We start from the raw sequence: 19,061 nt of genomic DNA, 5'->3' as shown, positions 1-19,061 counted from the left end.
GGAGCTGAGTGGGAGTGCACTTTGCTGCTGTGGCAGTTATTCTCTGAAGTGCCTCATCAACAGCTCTGTCGTCACTGAATGCAAGCTTTTTAAATCTACCATCCAGTAATGCAGTGTCTGAGTGGACGGTGTTGAACTCCACACACAGAAATTTTCGGTCCATGAACAAAGAGCTGCAACCACTTCCTTTACTTTCTGCACGGTTACTGTCAGTTGGTGTTGGGCTGTCGCTCGCTGAAGACCTTTGCAAAGCAGGAGCACTTTGGAGGCTGTGACATAGCTGAAGGAGAGAAAACTGCAACTATTATTATTATTATTATTATTATGTGGCGTACAGCTTTCTGCAATTCAGTTTTGTCGATCACATGTGCTGTTTTTGCTGTTCGTGACTGAATATTAATAGAAAAAAAACAACTGTCCTTGTTACGTATCTGCATTTATCTCCACAGTCACCTCATATGTTTGCAGGACGATGCAGCAGATCATCAGGTTTAATGTATGCAACAGACATGGGTGGTGGGTCCACTTCAGAATTTGTAATTCTTAAAAACAATAAAACTCTTATTGGCTCTTCTACCAAGTCTTCTGCAGTGTGTCTGTCCATCAGCTAAGAGGCCATCTTGTAATTTTCAATAAAGTGGAAGATCTAGAGGTCCAGCAGTCAATCGTCAGACACACTGGTGGAGCTTTTTTCACCCCGTCTTGTTATACATCTTAGTTTAGTGATTCACAGGAACGTTAAATCTTAACATTTTTTTCAGTTTATTGAGTAAATATTTGAGTTTTTGATCACTGTTTTCTTCATAAATGTAGACAGACAGACTGATTTCACTCATTATCATTTTCTTTACAAACCAAACTTTTATTTCCAGAGATATAAAAAAAACAAAGTTAAACAAAACAGTGTTAAAAAAAGGCACAGCCGAGCAAAACACCACAAACACAAAAACAAGCTGTTTAAAGAAGGTCACAGACACAAGAGTTCGGTGATGTAGGTGGAGGCTTCACACTGTCAGGCCATAGAAAACTGAAGCTCTAACAGTGGAGAGATGCTTGGAGTTAAAGCTTTGTCAGGCCAGAGAACAGAGCATCAGGTCATCACACTGACCTCACTGCTGTAATGATTGAGGACGTCAGAAATCCAGAATCCACTTCAGGACATGTATGATGTCATGTCACCCATAAAGGGTTCAGCCATGAATCGGGTCTCATGTGAGACCTAATTCTGTCTCATCAAAGATACACAAACATGAGTGTGTACATCATGTTTGTGAGTTTGTATGAAAATGTTTTCAGAGTGTCAACTTTCCCTAAAATCACAATGTTCCTTAATTTGAGCCAAATTGGTGGATCTGAAAATCTGAACAGACACGAGTCAAACTTCTGCATCATCTGTACAACAGTATAAAATATTTACATACATTCATTGTCGTGTATTTTGGGTCAGTTTAGGAAAAGTCACCAAGTTTCAGGCCAAACTGAGTCTATAACAGTTTGTAAACTCTGTCAAATTTGATACGATGGATTTACAAACCACGGAGAACAAAGTACAAGCTGTCTGCCAGCGGGCTGGACTTAAGGAGGAAAAGTCACATGAGGCTGTTTTTATGTTTTTCATCATGCTGGGAACAGAGACTTCATGGAACATCAGGCTCAGCTTTATTCAGCTTTGAATACTTTACAGCCCTTTCAATTATTTTTTTAAGTTTTTTTCTCTGGTTTTGTTTTCTCGTGCTAAAACCCCTCTCAGCTTTTCTGCAGATCAGATTAATAAGAAGAGCAACAACAACAAGAAGCACAGCAGAAACTGACAAACCAGCTATCAGTCGAACAGATCCGTCCTCCTTCCCTCCATCCTCCTTTCCTCCATCCTCCTTCTTCCCTCCATCCTCCTTCCCTCCATCCTCCTTCTTCCCTCCATCCTCCTTCTTCCCTCCATCCTCCTTCCCTCCATCCTCCTTCTTCCCTCCAACCTCCTTCCCTCCATCCTCCTTCTTCCCTCCAACCTCCTTCCCTCCATCCTCCTTTCCTCCATCCTCCTTCTTCCCTCCATCCTCCTTCTTCCCTCCATCCTCCTTCTTCCCTCCATCCTCCTTCCCTCCATCCTCCTTCTTCCCTCCATCCTCCTTCCCTCCATCCTCCTTCTTCCCTCCATCCTCCTTCCCTCCATCCTCCTTCTTCCCTCCAACCTCCTTTCCTCCATCCTTCTTCCCTCCATCCTCCTTCATCCCTCCATCCTCCTTTCCTCCATCCTCCTTCTTCCCTCCATCCTCCTTCTTCCCTCCATCCTCCTTCCCTCCATCCTCCTTCTTCCCTCCATCCTCCTTCCCTCCATCCTTCTTCCCTCCATCCTCCTTCATCCCTCCATCCTCCTTCCCTCCATCCTCCTTCTTCCCTCCATCCTCCTTCTCTCTATCCTCCTTCCCTCCATCCTCCTTCCTCCCTCCATCCTCCTTCTTCCCTCCATCCTCCTTCCCTCCATCCTCCTTCTTCCCTCCATCCTCCTTCTTCCCTCCATCCTCCTTCATCCCTCCATCCTCCTTCATCCCTCCATCCTCCTTCTTCCCTCCATCCTCCTTCATCCCTCCATCCTCCTTCATCCCTCCATCCTTCTTCCCTCCATCCTCCTTCTTCCCTCCATCCTCCTTCCCTCTATCCTCCTTCTTCCCTCCATCCTCCTTCTTCCCTCCCTCCTCCTTCCCTCCATCCTCCTCCTTCCCTCCATCCTCCTTTCCTCCATCCTCCTCCTTCCCTCCATCCTCCTCCTTCCCTCCATCCTCCTCCTTCCCTCCATCCTCCTCCTTCCCTCCATCCTCCTTCTTCCCTCCATCCTCTGTGTGTCCTCCTGTGTGACCTGCAGGTGAGAAACAGGTGTGAGGTGTCAGCTGTCAGGTAGGTGATGAGTGAAGAACAGAACAGAATCTGTTTCCTCTTCTAGTTCAGGACAACAGATTAATACAAACTATTCACAATATGTCTAAAGAGAGAAAATACTGGTGGATTTTTCGAGCTTCTTAAAAGGAAACAGATGATGTATTTTTGGTGTTGCTGCCCCTCTTCTCCATGTTTGTAGATATGAGTGTGTGTGTGTGTGTGTGTGTATGGGTGCAGGTGTGTCTGAACTCTTGTTTACAGGCGCCTTCAGGCCTGGTAGGTGTGGCCCTGCTAGGGGACTGGCCACACCCGAAGCCACACACCTGCTGCTGATCAGGGCTCGTCAGGGGAGCTACTTAGGAGAGTCTTGGAGCTCCCACCGATGTAGGATCATTACGTTAGACTCCCAAGTCGGTGTGTGTGCGTGCGTGCGTGCGTGCGTGCGTGCGTGCGTGCGCAGGTGTGTCTGAACTCTTGTTTACAGGCGCCTTCAGGCCTTGTAGCCTGCTGCTGATCAGGGCTCGTCAGGGGAGATACTTAGGAGACTCTTGGAGCTCCCACTGACGTGGGATCATTACGTTAGACTCCCAAGTCAGTGTGCGTGCGTGCGTGCGTGGTAACGACTGCCTCTATTGTTTTCCTACAGGAGGAACGTGGAGAGGAAGGGCAGCACGCACAGGGTGTGCAGAGTCACGACAGCGGGCAGCACGAACACGGACGCCACTGGACGACACACACGGGAGCACGGGGATTAATTGTGCATCAATATTTACCACACTGTAAATAAACGCACTGTCTACACACAGAGCTCCGCGCCTGGGTCCTCCTTTCCCCACATCTCCACGGTCTGCCAGCCGGACCGTGACAAATATGGCTGTTATGTATTTGCTCTGGTACGTTTATAGCACAAAGATTAATGTGTTAATTTATCAGCAGTTTATCACAGCTGGTCACAGAGATACTGATGATTTCAGCATGAGAGGTTCAAAGCCACACTGTGATCAGTCTCAGGAGTTTGGAAACTGCTTACAGATCAGTCACTCTGCTCAGCTGGTCTCATTACAGCGAGAGGGCAGCCATGTTTTTAACACAGCTGCAGTAAAGATATAAACTTTACAATAAGCCCTGCCTGTATTCAGATAAACTGCCAGCTTAGTTTGATCTAAACCTGACAGAGTGACAGCAGCCGTCCTCTCTCTGTAACAGCAACACCTGAAACATGCAGGGAGCACCGAGTCTGCTCAGCTACACATAGATTCAACTCTAAGGTTAAACTATCAGGACATAATATAAGTCAGTAAATGAATAAATAAAAAACTAGCTCAGCTGGAGTCTCACATTGTCACAGGTGAGGATGAAAACACTGACTCCAGAGTGAGCAGGACACATCTGTGCTAAAGAAAACTGATGGAGGCCATCTGAGTGTGGATGGATGCTGGACTGCAGCAGTCAGTCAGACGCTCGTCTCCATTCGTACGTTTGATGCACTTCATATGTATAAAGGGTAACTTGGTTGGATGGGACAGAGAGCTGCGACCATTGACCAGATCACAGGTACAGCAGGGTTTTAGCCTGATGCTAAAGAAGCACATTTTCAAACACATGATTTACTTTTCACTTCTCCGTGAATTGCAACCTTATCGTGGTGGACGGGTTTGTGTGTCCCAGGGATCCCAGGGGCTATGTTGTCTGGGGGCCTTTGCCCCCTGGTAGGGTCTCCCATGGCAAATTGGTCCTGGGTGAGGGACCAGACAAAGAGCGATTCAGAAGACCCTTATGAAAAGAATATCGAGGGAACAGTTTACCCTGCCCGGGATAGGGTTACCGGGGCCCCGCCCTGGAGCCAGGCCCGGGGAGGGTGCCCGAGGGCGAGCGTCTGGTGGCCGGGCCTTAGTCCATGGGGCCCGGCCGGGCACAGCCCAAAGAGGAGACATGGGCCCATCCTCCCGCAGGCCCACCACCCGCAGGAGGCGCCATAGGGGTCGGGTGCATTGTGTAACAGGTGGCGGCCAGGAACAGAGGCCCTGGCGGACTGACCCCCGGCTGCCAAGACTGGCAATAGGGACATGGAATGTCACCTCTCTGGTGGGGAAGGAGCCTGAGTTAGTGTGTGAGGTTGAGAGGTACCGGCTAGATATAGTCGGGCTCACCTCTACGCATGGCTTGGGCTCTGGAACCAGTCTCCTGGAGAGGGGCTGGACTCTGTCTCAGTCTGGAGTTGCCCCTGGTGAGAGGCGGCGGGCTGGGGTGGGTATTCTAATATCCCCTCGGCTTGCTGCCGGTACGTTGGGGTTTTTCCCGGTGGACGAGAGGGTTTGTTCCCTGCGCCTTAGGGTCGGGGAACGGATCCTGACTGTCATCTGCGCTTATGCGCCGAGTGGCAGTTCGGAGTACCCAGCCTTCTTAGAGTCCCTGGGGGGGTGCTGGAAGGTGCTCCACCTGGAGACTCTGTTGTCCTGCTGGGAGAGTTCAATGCTCACGTGGGTAACGACAGCGAGACCTGGAAGGGCGTGATTGGGAGGAACGGCCTCCCTGATCTGAACCCGAGCGGTGCTTTGTTATTGGACTTCTGTGCTAATCACAGTTTGGCCATAACGAACACCTTGTTCGAACATAAGAGTGTCCATAAGTGCACGTGGCACCAGGACGCTCTAGGCCGTAGGTCGATGATCGATTTTGTAATCGTATCACCAGACCTGCAACCATATGTTCTGGACACTCGGGTAAAGAGAAGGGCTGAGCTGTCAACTGATCACCACCTGGTGGTGAGTTGGATCAGGTGGCGGGGGAGGACGCTGGACAGACCTGGTGCACCTAAACGCGTAGTGAGGGTGTGCTGGGAACGTCTAGCAGAGGCCCCAGTCCGCGAGATCTTCAACGCACACCTCCGGCAGAGCTTCAACAGCATTCCGAGGGAGGCGGGGGACATTGAGTCCGAATGGACCATGTTCAGCATCTCCATTGCCGAAACTGCTGCATTGAGATGCGGCCGCAAGGTGGTTGGTGCCTGCCGTGGTGGTAATCCCCGAACCAAATGGTGGACACCAGAGGTGAAGGGAGCCACCAGGCTGAAGAAGGAGTCCTATCGGGCTTGGTTAGCCTGTGGGACTCCGGAGGCAGCCGACAGGTATCGACAGGCCAAGCGGAATGCGGCTCGGGCAGTGGCTGAAGCAAAAACTCGGGTGTGGGAGGAGTTCGGAGAGGCCATGGAAAAAGACTTTCGGACTGCCCCGAAGAGATTCTAGCAAACCGTCAGGCGTCTCAGGAGGGGAAAGCGGTGCTCTACCTGCACTGTGTATAGTGCTGGCGGAGCGCTGCTGACGTCGACTGAGAAAATTTTCAGGCGGTGGAAGGAATACTTCGAGGACCTCCTTAATCTCACTAACGCGTCTTCCGAGGAGGAAGCAGAGTCTGGGGATGAGGGGAATGACCTGCCAATTTCCGGGTGCGAGGTCACTGAGGCAGTTAAACAACTCCTTGGTGGCAGAGCCCCTGGTGTTGATGTGGTCTGCCCCGAGTTCCTGAAGGCTCTGGACGTTGTAGGGCTGTCCTGGTTGACACGCCTCTGCAATGTTGCGTGGAGATCAGGGGCAGTACCCGTGGACTGGCAGACCAGGGTGGTGGTCCCCATCTTTAAGAAGGGGGACCGGCAGGTGTGTTCCAACTACAGGGGGATCACACTCCTCAGCCTCCCTGGGAAAGTCTATGCCAGGGTGCTGGAAAGGAGAGTTCGTCCGCTAGTCGAACCTCGGATACAGGAGGAACAATGCGGTTTTCGTCCTGGTCGCGGAACACTGGACCAGCTCTTCATCCTCTCGAGGATACTTGAGGGTGCATGGGAGTTTGCCCAACCAGTCTACATGTGTTTTGTGGACTTGGAGAAGGCATTCGACCGTGTCCCTCGGGGTGTCCTGTGGGAGGTGTTGCGGGAGTATGGGGTGTCTGGCCCATTGCTACGGGCCATTCGATCCCTATACAACCGTTGCAAGAGCTTGGTTCACATTGCCGGCAATAAGTCGGACTCGTTCCCGGTGGGTGATGGGCTCCACCAGGGCTGCCCTTTGTCACCGGTTCTGTTCATAATTTTTATGGACAGGATTTCTAGGCGCAGCCAAGTGGCGGAGGGCTTTCGCTTTGGTGGCCTCAGAATCTCATCTCTGATTTTTGCGGATGATGTGGTTCTGTTGGCTTCATCGGGTGAGGGCCTCCAGCTCGCACTGGAGCGTTTCGCAGCCGAGTGTGAAGCAGCGGGAATGAGGATCAGCACCTCCAAATCTGAGGCCATGGTTCTCAGCCGGAAAAGGGTGGAGTGCTCACTCCGGGTCGGGGATGAGTTCCTGCCCCAAGTGGAGGAGTTCAAGTATCTCGGGGTCTTGTTCGCGAGTGATGGGAGAAGGGAGCCGGAGATCGACAGACGGATTGGGGCTGCAGCTGCAGTAATGTGGACGCTGCACCGGTCCGTCGTGGTGAAGAGGGAGCTGAGTGTAAAAGCGAAGCTCTCAATTTACCGGTCGATCTACGTCCCTACCCTCACCTATGGCCACGAGCTGTGGGTAGTGACCGAAAGAACAAGATCGCGGATACAAGCGGCGGAAATGAGCTCCTCCGAAGGGTGGCTGGCCTCTCCCTTAGAGATAGTGTGAGAAGTTCGGCCATCCGGGAGGGGCTCAGAGTAGAGCCGCTGCTGCTCCACATCGAAAGGAGCCAGCTGAGGTGGTTTTGGCATCTGACAAGGATGCCCCCTAGGCGCCTCCTGGGCAAGGTGTTCCAGGCATGTCCCACCGGGAGGAGGCCCCGGGGCAGACCCAGGACACGCTGGAGAGATTATATCTCTCGGCTGGCCTGGGAACGCCTTGGTGTTCCCCCAGATAAGCTGGAGGAGGTGGCTGGGGAGAGGGAGGTCTGGGCCTCGTTGCTTAGGCTGCTGCCCCCGCGACCCGGCCTCGGATAAAGCGGATGAAGATGGATGGATGGATGGATGGATGGATGGATTTACTTTTCAAAAGTCTCAAGCCAAACATGACCCCTGACCCCACATGGTTGTTAAAGATGTGGTGGGAGCTAAAGAAAAAAGATTGGAAATTATATCCATGAATTGTCACATCAGCCAGTGTGTGCTCCAGCCGTGCTGAAATAGTGCAAACGTGCTTTTGTTTTGTTCTGGTTGTTTCAAAGCAAGACGGTGACTGTTCTTTGGGTGAGATCACGTGTTTCCTGTGTAATCTGAGTTTCATGTTTACAGACGAGTTAGAGAGCAAGAGAAGAAGAGACGGATTCATAAATGTCTTTGTTTCTGCTCTAACCTTACCCAAACAATGCTGCTCTACAACTCTAGACTACCAGCCACAAAGACAACAGCTGGAGAAACATCTGTCTACCTCTGACATCCACCAGCTCATCCATACAACAAACAAACATCAACAACCAGGGCCGTGCAGAGAGGTTTAAAGGGGCGGGTGCTCAAAGTTAAAAAGGGGCACATTGAGCCAGGCTGAATAACAACAACACACATTCATCAAGAATCTAATATGGGCAAGAAGGCAAAGCAAACGTAGCCGATGTTTTAACTGATGGGTACAATGTTGCTATAGAGGGGTTGCTGTGGATAGTGCTGGAGGGCAGGGCTGTGTTGATCTGAGACTGTAGACATTAAAAAGTCCATAGGAGAGATGGTAGCTGATTAAACAAGTGTCATGAGATAATAACAAAATGCAAAGATTGGTGACAGCGCTTGGAACCATAAGGCAACAAAAAACTGTGAGAAATAATTTAGGCTCTGCCTGTGAATCACTCTTTGCTTCTCTTCTTCCTTCCATCCCATCTTTTCATATATCACTCTCCACTTGCTGTCTATCTGAGAACAAGGCACAACTTGCTATTGCAATAAACTATAATCTAATTATCCACACCTAACAACTCTTGCACTTAATCTATAATAAAATGATGACAGAAAAATGTTATAGCCCTGCCTTTAGTAGCCTCACACAACTCCTACTGTTTCCTCCTCATGTCCTTACCAGGCATGTCTGGACAATGTTATATCATGAGTAATATTTTTTTTTTAAATCCATCTAAATAAAACACACACATGCACGCGCACACAGTGACATTTTAGACCTTCTTGAGAATACTGTATATACTATGGGCATCATGGTGCTGATCCAGAATCCTTACATTATTATTTATTACTAGAGCTACAATAATAAAGCAATGAGGAGGGAGAAGTAATAAATATGAAATAATGTCATTATGATGATTCCATTTGTTTCACTATCCACTCTGTCCAGGGGCAAAGCTTATTACATTTTTAAACTGTAGAGATACAATAATTTTACTGCTGTAAAATCCAAATTTTGTCTTATTTAAAATATAAATCTAATATAATCTGCTTCTTAATGTTTGTTCTTTAAAATACAGCGTGTGTTTTTTTAATATATTATAATTATAATAATGCATAATTATGTGGACATGCATATTAGATCGTTTTTTTAGTGAAATATAATCCCTCCAGAAAGGCAGGAAAAGCTCTGTAACTTACTTTAAAACTAAATATGTTCCCTAAAACGGTGACAGAGCTACAGACCCATGACAGCCTTACACAGGTATCCAGCAGCTATGACCAGCACTACTTGTGCAGTTAATAAAAGGACAGGTAATGTTTGTCACGCTGTTGCACACACAGCACGCTCGTTTGTTTCAGTTCGTCAGTTGCAACAAAACAACTTACCAACGTGTACGTAATAAGCTAACACTCCTGTGTGCTATACACTACAGTGTACGCTGTACACCTACTTATTGATTTTGTCGCGTTAGTCTGTGTCTCTGAGTTAATTTGTGTTTCTCCTACAATTCCGGACCGCAAAAAATGCGCGAGCTCTTTGTGAGCTCGTTCCCGGCTCGTAACCAGCGCGTTCTGCCGTCAAGGGCGATCATTGGTTAAATGTGATCATGTGACTGATGCAAGCCAGATCCTTTTATTTAGCAAAACTGTGATTAATAGTTAAATATTATTGTTGGGGGGCACAGACAGGACTCCGCACGCACACACACATTAAAAAAAAATATATAATTTTTTTAAAAAGTTGACTCAATAAAAGGGCACTTTGGGCACCCATCAGGAAAGGGGCGGGTGCTCAAGCCCCTCTAGCCCCCCCCCTCTGCACTTGCCTGTCACCAACTAGGAAGCAGCTTCACCTCTGATCACACACACACTCAACTCTACTCACTCACCTGGAGGAACACTCAAGTAGACGATACTGATGATCTTCCATGAGCCGGTTCTTTCATTGAGGACACGACACTCGTATGTTCCAGTGTCATTAATCGTCACATCCTTCAGAATCAAAGACACGTCTCCATCCTTCATCTGTCTGTCCTGCAGATCCACCCGGTTCTTAAAAGATGGATGCTGGCTGTCTGTAACAAAGTGTCCATCCTGGTACAAAAGCACAAATCCTGGCTTGTCAGTTCTGCTCCATACTACACTTCTGATCTCCTTGGTTGGAGCTCGACATGTCAGAGTGACGTCCTGTCCAGACTCAGCTGTGATGATCTTTGGGTCTGAAAGTGGAAACAACACAGAGCAGAGAGGTTAAAGGTCAAAGTACAACTGCTCATTAAATATTTTGTTTATTTCCTTTGACATTTGAGTTTTTAGTCATGTTGGATTTAATGAACCTCTGAACATCCACCAGGTCACCAGTGACTAGGGATGGGTACCGGTATAAAGGCTAAAATGACCAAAAAAAGTGGAAAACAGTTAAACATGAGAGGTTTTTGGACAAAGTTTGTGTTTTTTTCCATTGTTTAAGCACTGCTTCCAGCCAAGAGTGATACCATATATGCCCCATAGCTGCAGAAAAGGCTAACATTGTTATCTTTTTACAAAAAAAACAGCTAAACATGAGAGGTTTTGGACAAAGTTTGTGTTCTCCATTTTTTAAGCACCGTTTCAAAAGTACCAGTTTGGTCCTGGTATCAGATAAAATCTAAACGATACCCATCCCTAGAACAACAACATGTGCTGATAATAAGTAAGAACAAGTCAACTCTAGACTACCAGCCACAAAGACAACAGCTGGAGAAACATCTGTTTACCTCTGACATCCACCAGCTCATCCATACAACAAACACACATCAACAACCAGGAAGCAGCTTCACTTCTGATCACACACACACTCAACTCTACTCACTCACCTGGAGGAAGAACAGCCAGGTAGATGATGCTGGGAATCTTCAATGAGTCTGTTTCTGCCATGAAGACACGACACTCGTATGTTCCAGTGTCATTAATCGTCACATCCTTCAGAATCAAAGACACGTCTCCATCCTTCATCTGTCTGTCCTGCAGATCCACCCGGTTCTTAAAAGATGGATGCTGGCTGTCTGGATAGAAGTGACCAGCCTGGTACAAAAGCACATGTTTATCTCCCAGGTCAGCTCTGCTCCACTCTACAACTCTGGTCTTGTTGTTTGGAGCTTGACATGTCAGAGTGACGTCCTGTCCAGACTCAGCTGTGATGATCTTCTGGTCTGAAAGAGGAAACAACACAGAGCAGAGAGGTTAAAGGTCAAAGTACAATTATGATCAGAATGATTGACTTTAAATATTTTGTTTATGAACCTCTGAACATCCAGCAGGTCACCAGTGACCCACTGAGGGGGAATTTTAGCCTCACGCTGAACATGCAAAGTGTCAGAAACTACAAGATGTTAGCTTCCACAGAACAACAACATGTGCTGATAATAAGTGAACAGAATGTGTGAGAGAAAGCAGCCTCTCATTATAAGACACTGTGAGTCTCTTAGTGGCAGATTTAGATACATTTTCTTCAAGAACACATGTGATTCAAATGTAGTAAGTATACACATGTTTTGTATAAATATGTCACAATCAGCGGGGCTGACTGTGTGTAGAGTGAAAGGTGGACCCAAATGCAGACGAAACAAAACATGAAACGTGACTTGAATAACCAAACACGAGCCGTTTATTGTGGCTGGCAAATTAACTGCAAACAAAAGGAAAAAGGCAAGGCTAACAATATACTAAACTGGGTGAGCTAAATTAAATAAAAACCTACAACAGGAACATGGACCAGACATAAGAAAACTTGACATGAACTCTTGGCCGAGAAACAAAGCAGACAATCTGACAATGACACACTGAAAACAGAGGACTTAAATACACAGGAGGTGATTAGAGGAAGTGGGAACACATGCGGGAACAGCTGACTGACATGAGGCTAATGACAGGACAGGGGAAGTTAAACTAAATATGATGAACAAAGAACACACAACTCCTTCAAAATAAAACAGGAAGGAGACACAGACATGACAATACAAACTTGATAACATAAGACATTCAGCATGAAACACAAAGGGTGAGGGAATACAGGGGCAGAAAACACAAGGAGTCTAATAACCAAATGAACTTCGCTAATCTAACTAACTTAAACATAAACAACATCCAAATAAACTAAAACTTAAAACGCTGGGTCAACAGAAACAGGAACCTGACAAAATACAGTCTATAATTTATTTATTTTTTCAAGTTGAAACTTGAATGTTGCATCCATGGAACATCCAAGAAATGTGAAACTGCTATCAAATAAGGGGTGCTATGTTAATATGTAACTTGACCTGTTAAGGTGTTTTTTGATGGAAATAGCTTTTGATTTAAGCAAAAATTGATCTATTAATACTGCAAATTAAACAAATGACCATTTTCAATTCTCTACAACCTATAAAATGTTTTAAAACTCTGTGCTTATTAATTTGGTTTTTTATTTTTGAAAAACACGAGACTCCACCAACCCTCGTGTCCACACAGACAAACTAAATCCTTATTATTATTATTATTATTATTATTATTATGATTATTATTATTATTATCAACAGGTAAACTAGTCGATACTGTTCTATTGTTGTCAGATAAACTCCGTTTAGTTTCTAACTATAAACCTCACCTGCAGAGACGAACACGACGACGACAGCAAACAGCAAAGCGGAGCAGCGTGATGCAGTTAGACATTTCCGTGTCATTATTACTGATGATCCAGCGCTTCTTTGATTTGTTCTGAAGTCTAAATCTGTCGCTAATTTCAGCGAATAACTGAACCTGAGTTTAAAACCTGATGAGATTCAATTTAAGGTTTAAAAAAAGCTGAAAGATTTAAGCAACTGACTCCACACTTCCGATTTAACTACTACTACTCAGTTTTGCCGACTCCTCGGTAAGGGAAGTTTCTATTGGCTGTCCTAAAAGTCGCTAGAAGTCGTTAAATGACGTCATCGCCCAATTTGAATAATTGTAACAGACGCTGTAGGAGAGAGAAATGACATCGTGGAAGAGACAAAGTCAGTTAAAAAAGACACCCTAAAATAATTTACTACATATGACCTATGAACTTCTGAGCCCTGCGAGTCAATCGTGCAGTTTGAGCAGAAGCTGAATAACGTGACTGAAAAAATCGCGCAGTGTCTGCCCAGCTTAAGGGTGTCTGAAAACTCGCTAAATATTGCGACAAAGTCGCTAAATTGGCAACACCGCTACTACTACCTCTTCCGTAATGGTGTGTTTTCCTCTGATTGGAAGAAAAGAAAGGGGAGTGCACGGAATGATTCGATTGTCTGTTTGAGATTGTCATTGTTATTGTTCTAAATAAAGTTTATTTAAAAAATACGACTACTTCTTCCTCTTTTTATCGCGGTTCGCAAACAACTTCAGTTTTTTCGCTTTTTCTCATATTAACCGCAGTTGCTCTCGAAACCCAAATATTGTCCTTTTGATTACGTCACCTGTATTCCTTTGAAATATTTATTTTACCTTTAACTGAATACAATTCTTCAGTTATTCAAATTTGAGTATTTGTTGCTTTCCTGTTATTTACCACAGTCTAACATTAAATGTTCAAATGTCTCGTCTTGTCCACACATGCTTATTCATATTTTAACATGAATATTATATATGTGTGATATCAGCCCTCTTACCTTGTGTAGTAAATGAAAATCAGGAGTTGTTTGTTTGTATAACCATGGTGGTAAAACTGGAAATGATACTGCTGAACTAATACTTTTGTTACTAATTCCTTTCTAATGTATTTTTCCTGTAATTTAACCAAAACTTCTTATTGATTCCCTTTATTTTTCTTGTTTTTGACAAGGTTTAACTATATCATGTGCTATGTGTTTTTCACCATGTCCCTTTAACTTTGCCCAGTAAGTTAAAGCTGATGTCTTCTTATTTCTAACAGTAGTTCATTCATTTCGACTTGTAATTGAAACATGGGTGTAGTTTTAATGGCCCCAAAACACCAGCTCAACACTTGATACTGGGTTTTATCCAAGTTAATTAACAACCCTTTAGCTGCTGAGACATAGACCAGACATGCATGATCCATAACTGATCTAATGACACTTATATATAAAGCTTTTAATGTTGTTTTTTCTGCAACCCATTCGCTGCTTTTTAAACATGTAAAATATTCAAAACCTTTTTAGATTTCTCAGTTATTTCCCCAATATGTGTTTTCCATGTGAGCCTTTTAATCAAACCAGATACCTAATCACACGAGCCAAGGTGTGTGTGCGATGGTTTTATGAAATCCAAAGAAAAGTGGTGGAAATGAGAAGTACAGGCTGAAACAGGAGAGAGGAGACGGTTATATCTCGACTGAGATTTGGACACACTGGTTTAAATAGCACATTTTTAATAAGTAAACACTGTACAGAGGAGTGTGACTGCAGTAGGGAACAGGAAACAATAGAACATGTTTTATTGCATTGTCAGAAGTATGATATGGAAAGGAGACAACTGATCAAAAATATGATATGAAAGTGAAGTTGGACTTGATTGTTTGTTTCGCATGAGCTCTATAAGTGAAAGTTATCAGGGTGTATTTTGGTTTTTAAGGCAGACCCATTTGTTCGGAAGGATTTAAATTATTATTATTATTTATTTTTGTCATTTCGGTCCACCCTCCACACCAGTTGGTGACGGTAATGCACCATTTTGCTGTTTGCCGACCGCCAATAAACCAGAAGAAGAAGAAGAATCGAAAGCGTAGCCTCTGCATGAGCGTCTCAGATTCTCAGTCAGTGACTTTCAGCTTTATTTAAACCTTAAATGTAATCTGATGTGTTCAGGTTCAAACTCAGGTTCAGTTGTTCAGTGAAAATACCAACAGACTCAGAACAAACTAAGAGTCCGATGAGCAGAAACAGAGAACACGGACATGTCTGCTGTAACTGCGTCGCTCTGCTCCACTTTGCTGTTTGTCGTGTTCGTCTCTGCAGGTGAGATTTAACTGTTTTAAGCCCAAATATATCTGACTCTGACATAAAGATGATTAAATAGTATCAGATTCTTTATATGTCAACAACATTTCGTAAAGAATTACTTTCATATGGATTCAGTTTGTCTGTGTGTGACGGAGACAAGAGGCTGAGTGGACACTTAACATCTGTGAGAGAGACAGAGGAAGTGTCCCAATTTAGCGACCGCACGCTCCGGAGCACGCGCAGTAGTGATGTGCGGATCGATCCTGACATATCGATTCCTCCGATACCAATCATTTATGTTCTAGAATCGATTCTCACATTAAAATATCGATATTTTAGTAATTTAGGGTACATTTGTAGTTTATCATTAACAGGAACACAGTGGAAAGAAACTATAATATTCGGATTGTCTACATTCAAAGGAACTACTTCCTCTTCCGCCTTTCATAGTCATGTGCGAAATATGGCTGTAAGACCGGAAGTGTGAGGCTTGTGAAATGGGACGGTTTAGCCTCCGTCGCGCTCCCCAGGTTGCCTAGCAACCATGGTAGCTGGAAACGTGTGGTTGACAGAAATGAAGGATTTTGTTCGTTTGTTTGTTTCTACATGAGCTTTGTGTGATTTAATAAGTATCTGAGGCTGAGACCACGGGACTGTAAAACATGATTGTTGGGCTTCATTTCTGTACTGAACAGTCATTTAAGATTAGCTAGTAAATAACAATTAGCTAATGTTGTTCATGAGACTAAAGTCAGTGTAAATATGAGTATCTTTGACAGTGTGTATGTAGATGTATTATATTTAACCTCCTAAAACCCGAACTCTTCTATGACATGCATTTTTAATTTCTCTTTGATATCTGGGCACATTGGGGCCTGATGAATGTAAAAACAGAATTATCAGATTTTTTTTTAACCTTATTTTTGTTTTTAAGAACAATGGGAGCCACATATGAGGATATTTGTTTAAAATATTTGACAGAACAGTGGCAGTATAATGTCCTCGTACGTGGATATCAGGCCCATGTAGAGCAAAATTGAGTATTTTAGTCTAAATAACCCAAAATGTGATGTCCACATATGTGGACGCCAGGTCCTAGGAGGATAAGAGACAAATACTGTTCGTTTAATATGTTGGCATTATTACATTTGGCTCAATGCTTACATATATGTATAAAAAGCAAATGTGCGAGCTGTGATAACTGTGTCTGATAGAATGAAGAGCAGACTGATGTATGAAATATTCCTTTATTGGGTGAGAAAATCAGACCATGATGATCATGAACAGTAATGTTTTAATGTTCTTCGTTATTAAACATTTGCACATAAATAAGTGACATAATATTCAGTACTTACTTTTAAAAGTTTACTCTTCGGCCGTTTTTTGTTTGTTTTTTTGGCAAAATTAGCCACACCCACCGCCGCGCTATGAAGTCTGGGATATGTTGGGCCATGAAGTCTACACCGCCACGTCCTTAAAATTCAGGGAAATGAAGGACGCGTTTCGAGCAGCCTTTGAACTGGGACAGCCTTCGTCGCATCGCTGCGACGTAATCGGACTTAAAATGCGGCCTTTAAGGCTGCAGACCCTGAACTGGGATACAGCCATACGGCTGCTGTAGATTCAAAGAGTTTGACCTTTAACCTCTCTGCTCTGTCTTATTTCCCTTTCAGACCAGAAAATCATCACAGCTGAGTCTGGACAGGACGTCACTTTGACATGTCGAGCTCCAAACAAGAACAGCACAGCTGTAAAGTGGAGCAGAGCTGACCTGGTAGATAAACATGTGCTTTTGTACCAGGCTGGTCACTTTGTTACAGACAGCCAGCATCCATCTTTTAAGAACCGGGTGGATCTGCAGGACAGACAGATGAAGGATGGAGACGTGTCTTTGATTCTGAAGAATGTGACGATTAATGACACTGGAACATACGAGTGTGGTGTGTTCATGAAAGATACAAACTCATGGAAGCTCAATTTGATCCACCTTCGTGTTGATCCTCCAGGTGAGTGAGTAGAGTTGAGTGTGTGTGATCAGAGGTGAAGCTGCTTCCTGGTTGTTGATGTTTGTTTGTTGTATGGATGAGCTGGTGGATGTCAGAGGTAGACAGATGTTTCTCCAGCTGTTGTCTTTGAGTCAGATTAATGTCTGAGCGAACTATGTTACTTTCTGTGTCAGACACTCTTTTTACCTGGTTAAATCACCATGGTAACTAATGTTAAAAACATAACCTGGTCACGTTCAGAGTTTTGTTTAAAATCATCTGTAAGAATTTTCATGTCCAGCATGTATTCAGTGTGATGTCGATTCTCTGCTGGGAAAATGTTTCATATGTGCAGCTTTTTAAACCGTATCTCACTAAAACCACTAAAATTCACACAGTTTTAATTTAGTGATGTGTAAAATGTGTAAAATGTGTAAATGTGTAAAATGTGTAAATGTGTAAATGTTTTCGTACTTGATTCTAATCTATTGCCCAGGCTGCTGACGTTAAAGCTACTAGAGGATAAATTATAAGCTTCATCAGGATTTTTATCCCCAAGAATACATTTTAAGTCCAATTAATTTCATTTGATCAGCTGACACCTCACACCTGTTTCTCACCTGCAGGTCCGACAGGAGGACACACAGAGGATGGAGGGAAGGAGGATGGAGGAAAGGATGGCAGAGGGAAGGAGGAGCATGGAGGGAAGAAGGAGGATGGAGGAAAGGAAGGCAGAGGGAAGGAGGAGGATGGAGGAAAGGAAGGCAGAGGGAAGGAGGATGGAGGGAAGGAGGAGGATGGAGGGAAGAAGGAGGATGGAGGAAAGGAAAGCAGAGGGAAGGAGGATGGAGGAAAGGAGGAGGATGAAGGGAAGAAGGAGGATGGAGGAAAGGAAGGCAGAGGGAAGGAGGATGGAGGGAAGAAGGAGGATGGAGGGAAGAAGGAGGATGGAGGAAAGGAAGGCAGAGGGAAGGAGGATGGAGGAAAGGAGGAGGATGGAGGGAAGAAGGAGGATGGAGGGAAGAAGGAGGATGGAGGAAAGGAAGGCAGAGGGAAGGAGGATGGAGGAAAGGAGGAGGATGGAGGGAAGAAGGAGGATGGAGGGAAGGAGGAGGATGGAGGGAAGAAGGAGGATGGAGGGAAGAAGGAGGATGGAGGAAAGGAAGGCAGAGGGAAGAAGGATGGAGGAAAGGAAGGCAGAGGGAAGGAAGGCAGAGGGAAGGAGGATGGAGGAAAGGAAGGCAGAGGGAAGGAGGATGGAGGAAAGGAAGGCAGAGGGAAGGAGGATGGACCTGCTGGACTGAAAGTTGGAGTGGCAGTTTCTTCCGCGTCTCTTTGCACCGCTGTGCTTCTTGTGGTCGGTGTTGTTGGGTTTTGGATAAAAAGACGACTTCAATCTAAGACTTTCGATGATCCAGAGATCACAAAGCCTCTTACGTCTTCACAGGACGACAGTTACACAGATGAGCTGAAGATAAGTTAGTTAACCATCGTTAACATCCAGGTTAATTTCATTCAAATGAACTTTAAATGAAGCAGGTTTTTTGTGTTGGTGTAAAAGATCAACCTCGTGTGGCCTTTCCTTCTTTAACTGCAGCACAGTGTGAAAAAAACAAGTTTGTATAACAAGCTTGTTTTTGTTACTTTAAAGTAAATCCAGCTTATCAACTTGACTGCTCACAGGGATGCGAACGCTGTATGAAACTAAAGATTCATGTGAACTGTAGATGTTTCTCTCTGACTCTGAACTCTGAACCTCGCCAGCTTCTATTCAGCTTGATGCAGGAAGATGAAGTGAACAATGTAAATGTCCTTAATGTGTCTTCATCTATATGTCTCATCTTTACATTTATACCTGTGTAATGTTTTTTTATTATCAGTGTTTTTGTAACGTACAGAGGTTGAAGGTCGAAAGGTTTTATT

General features: G+C 44.8%; 2 protein-coding genes across 2 annotated transcripts in view; one reads left to right on the top strand and one right to left on the bottom strand.

The window, feature by feature from the left end:
* The window catches only part of LOC148103302 (polymeric immunoglobulin receptor-like), a 796,664-nt gene extending 777,603 nt beyond the window's left edge, over positions 1 to 19,061 (top strand). Inside the window, exons 6-7 of the mRNA XM_087831815.1 lie at positions 16,827 to 17,159; positions 17,765 to 19,061. Coding sequence (XP_087687941.1) covers positions 16,827 to 17,159; positions 17,765 to 18,621 — 1,190 coding nt within the window. The 3' untranslated portion in view covers positions 18,622 to 19,061. The remainder of the gene's footprint in view (positions 1 to 16,826; positions 17,160 to 17,764) is intronic.
* LOC148103303 (uncharacterized) lies at positions 1,379 to 13,107 on the bottom strand. Its single transcript, XM_087831866.1, has 4 exons — positions 12,840 to 13,107; positions 11,071 to 11,406; positions 10,105 to 10,434; positions 1,379 to 2,854 (listed from the first exon to the last, which is right to left on the bottom strand). Exons 1-4 carry the CDS (start codon positions 12,913 to 12,915, stop codon positions 1,638 to 1,640), a joined length of 1,959 nt encoding a protein of 652 aa, XP_087687992.1. The 5' UTR covers positions 12,916 to 13,107; the 3' UTR covers positions 1,379 to 1,637.

This window comes from Neolamprologus brichardi, chromosome 3, assembly GCF_056152115.1.
Source record: "Neolamprologus brichardi isolate AB-2024 chromosome 3, ASM5615211v1, whole genome shotgun sequence".
Taxonomy (NCBI): Eukaryota; Metazoa; Chordata; class Actinopteri; order Cichliformes; family Cichlidae; genus Neolamprologus; species Neolamprologus brichardi.
This window is presented reverse-complemented; position numbering and strand designations above follow the sequence as displayed.

Coding starts and splice junctions, on each gene's coding strand:
- LOC148103303 (XM_087831866.1), bottom strand. CDS start 12,915: ATGACACGGAAATGTCTAACTGCATCACGCTGCTCCGCTTTGCTGTTT. Junction 11,407..12,839: donor CGTCGTGTTCGTCTCTGCAG/GTGAGGTTTATA, acceptor TTCCTCTTTCAG/ACCAGAAGATCATCACAGCT. Junction 2,855..10,104: donor CTACTTGAGTGTTCCTCCAG/GTGAGTGAGTAG, acceptor TCTCACCTGCAG/GTCACACAGGAGGACACACA.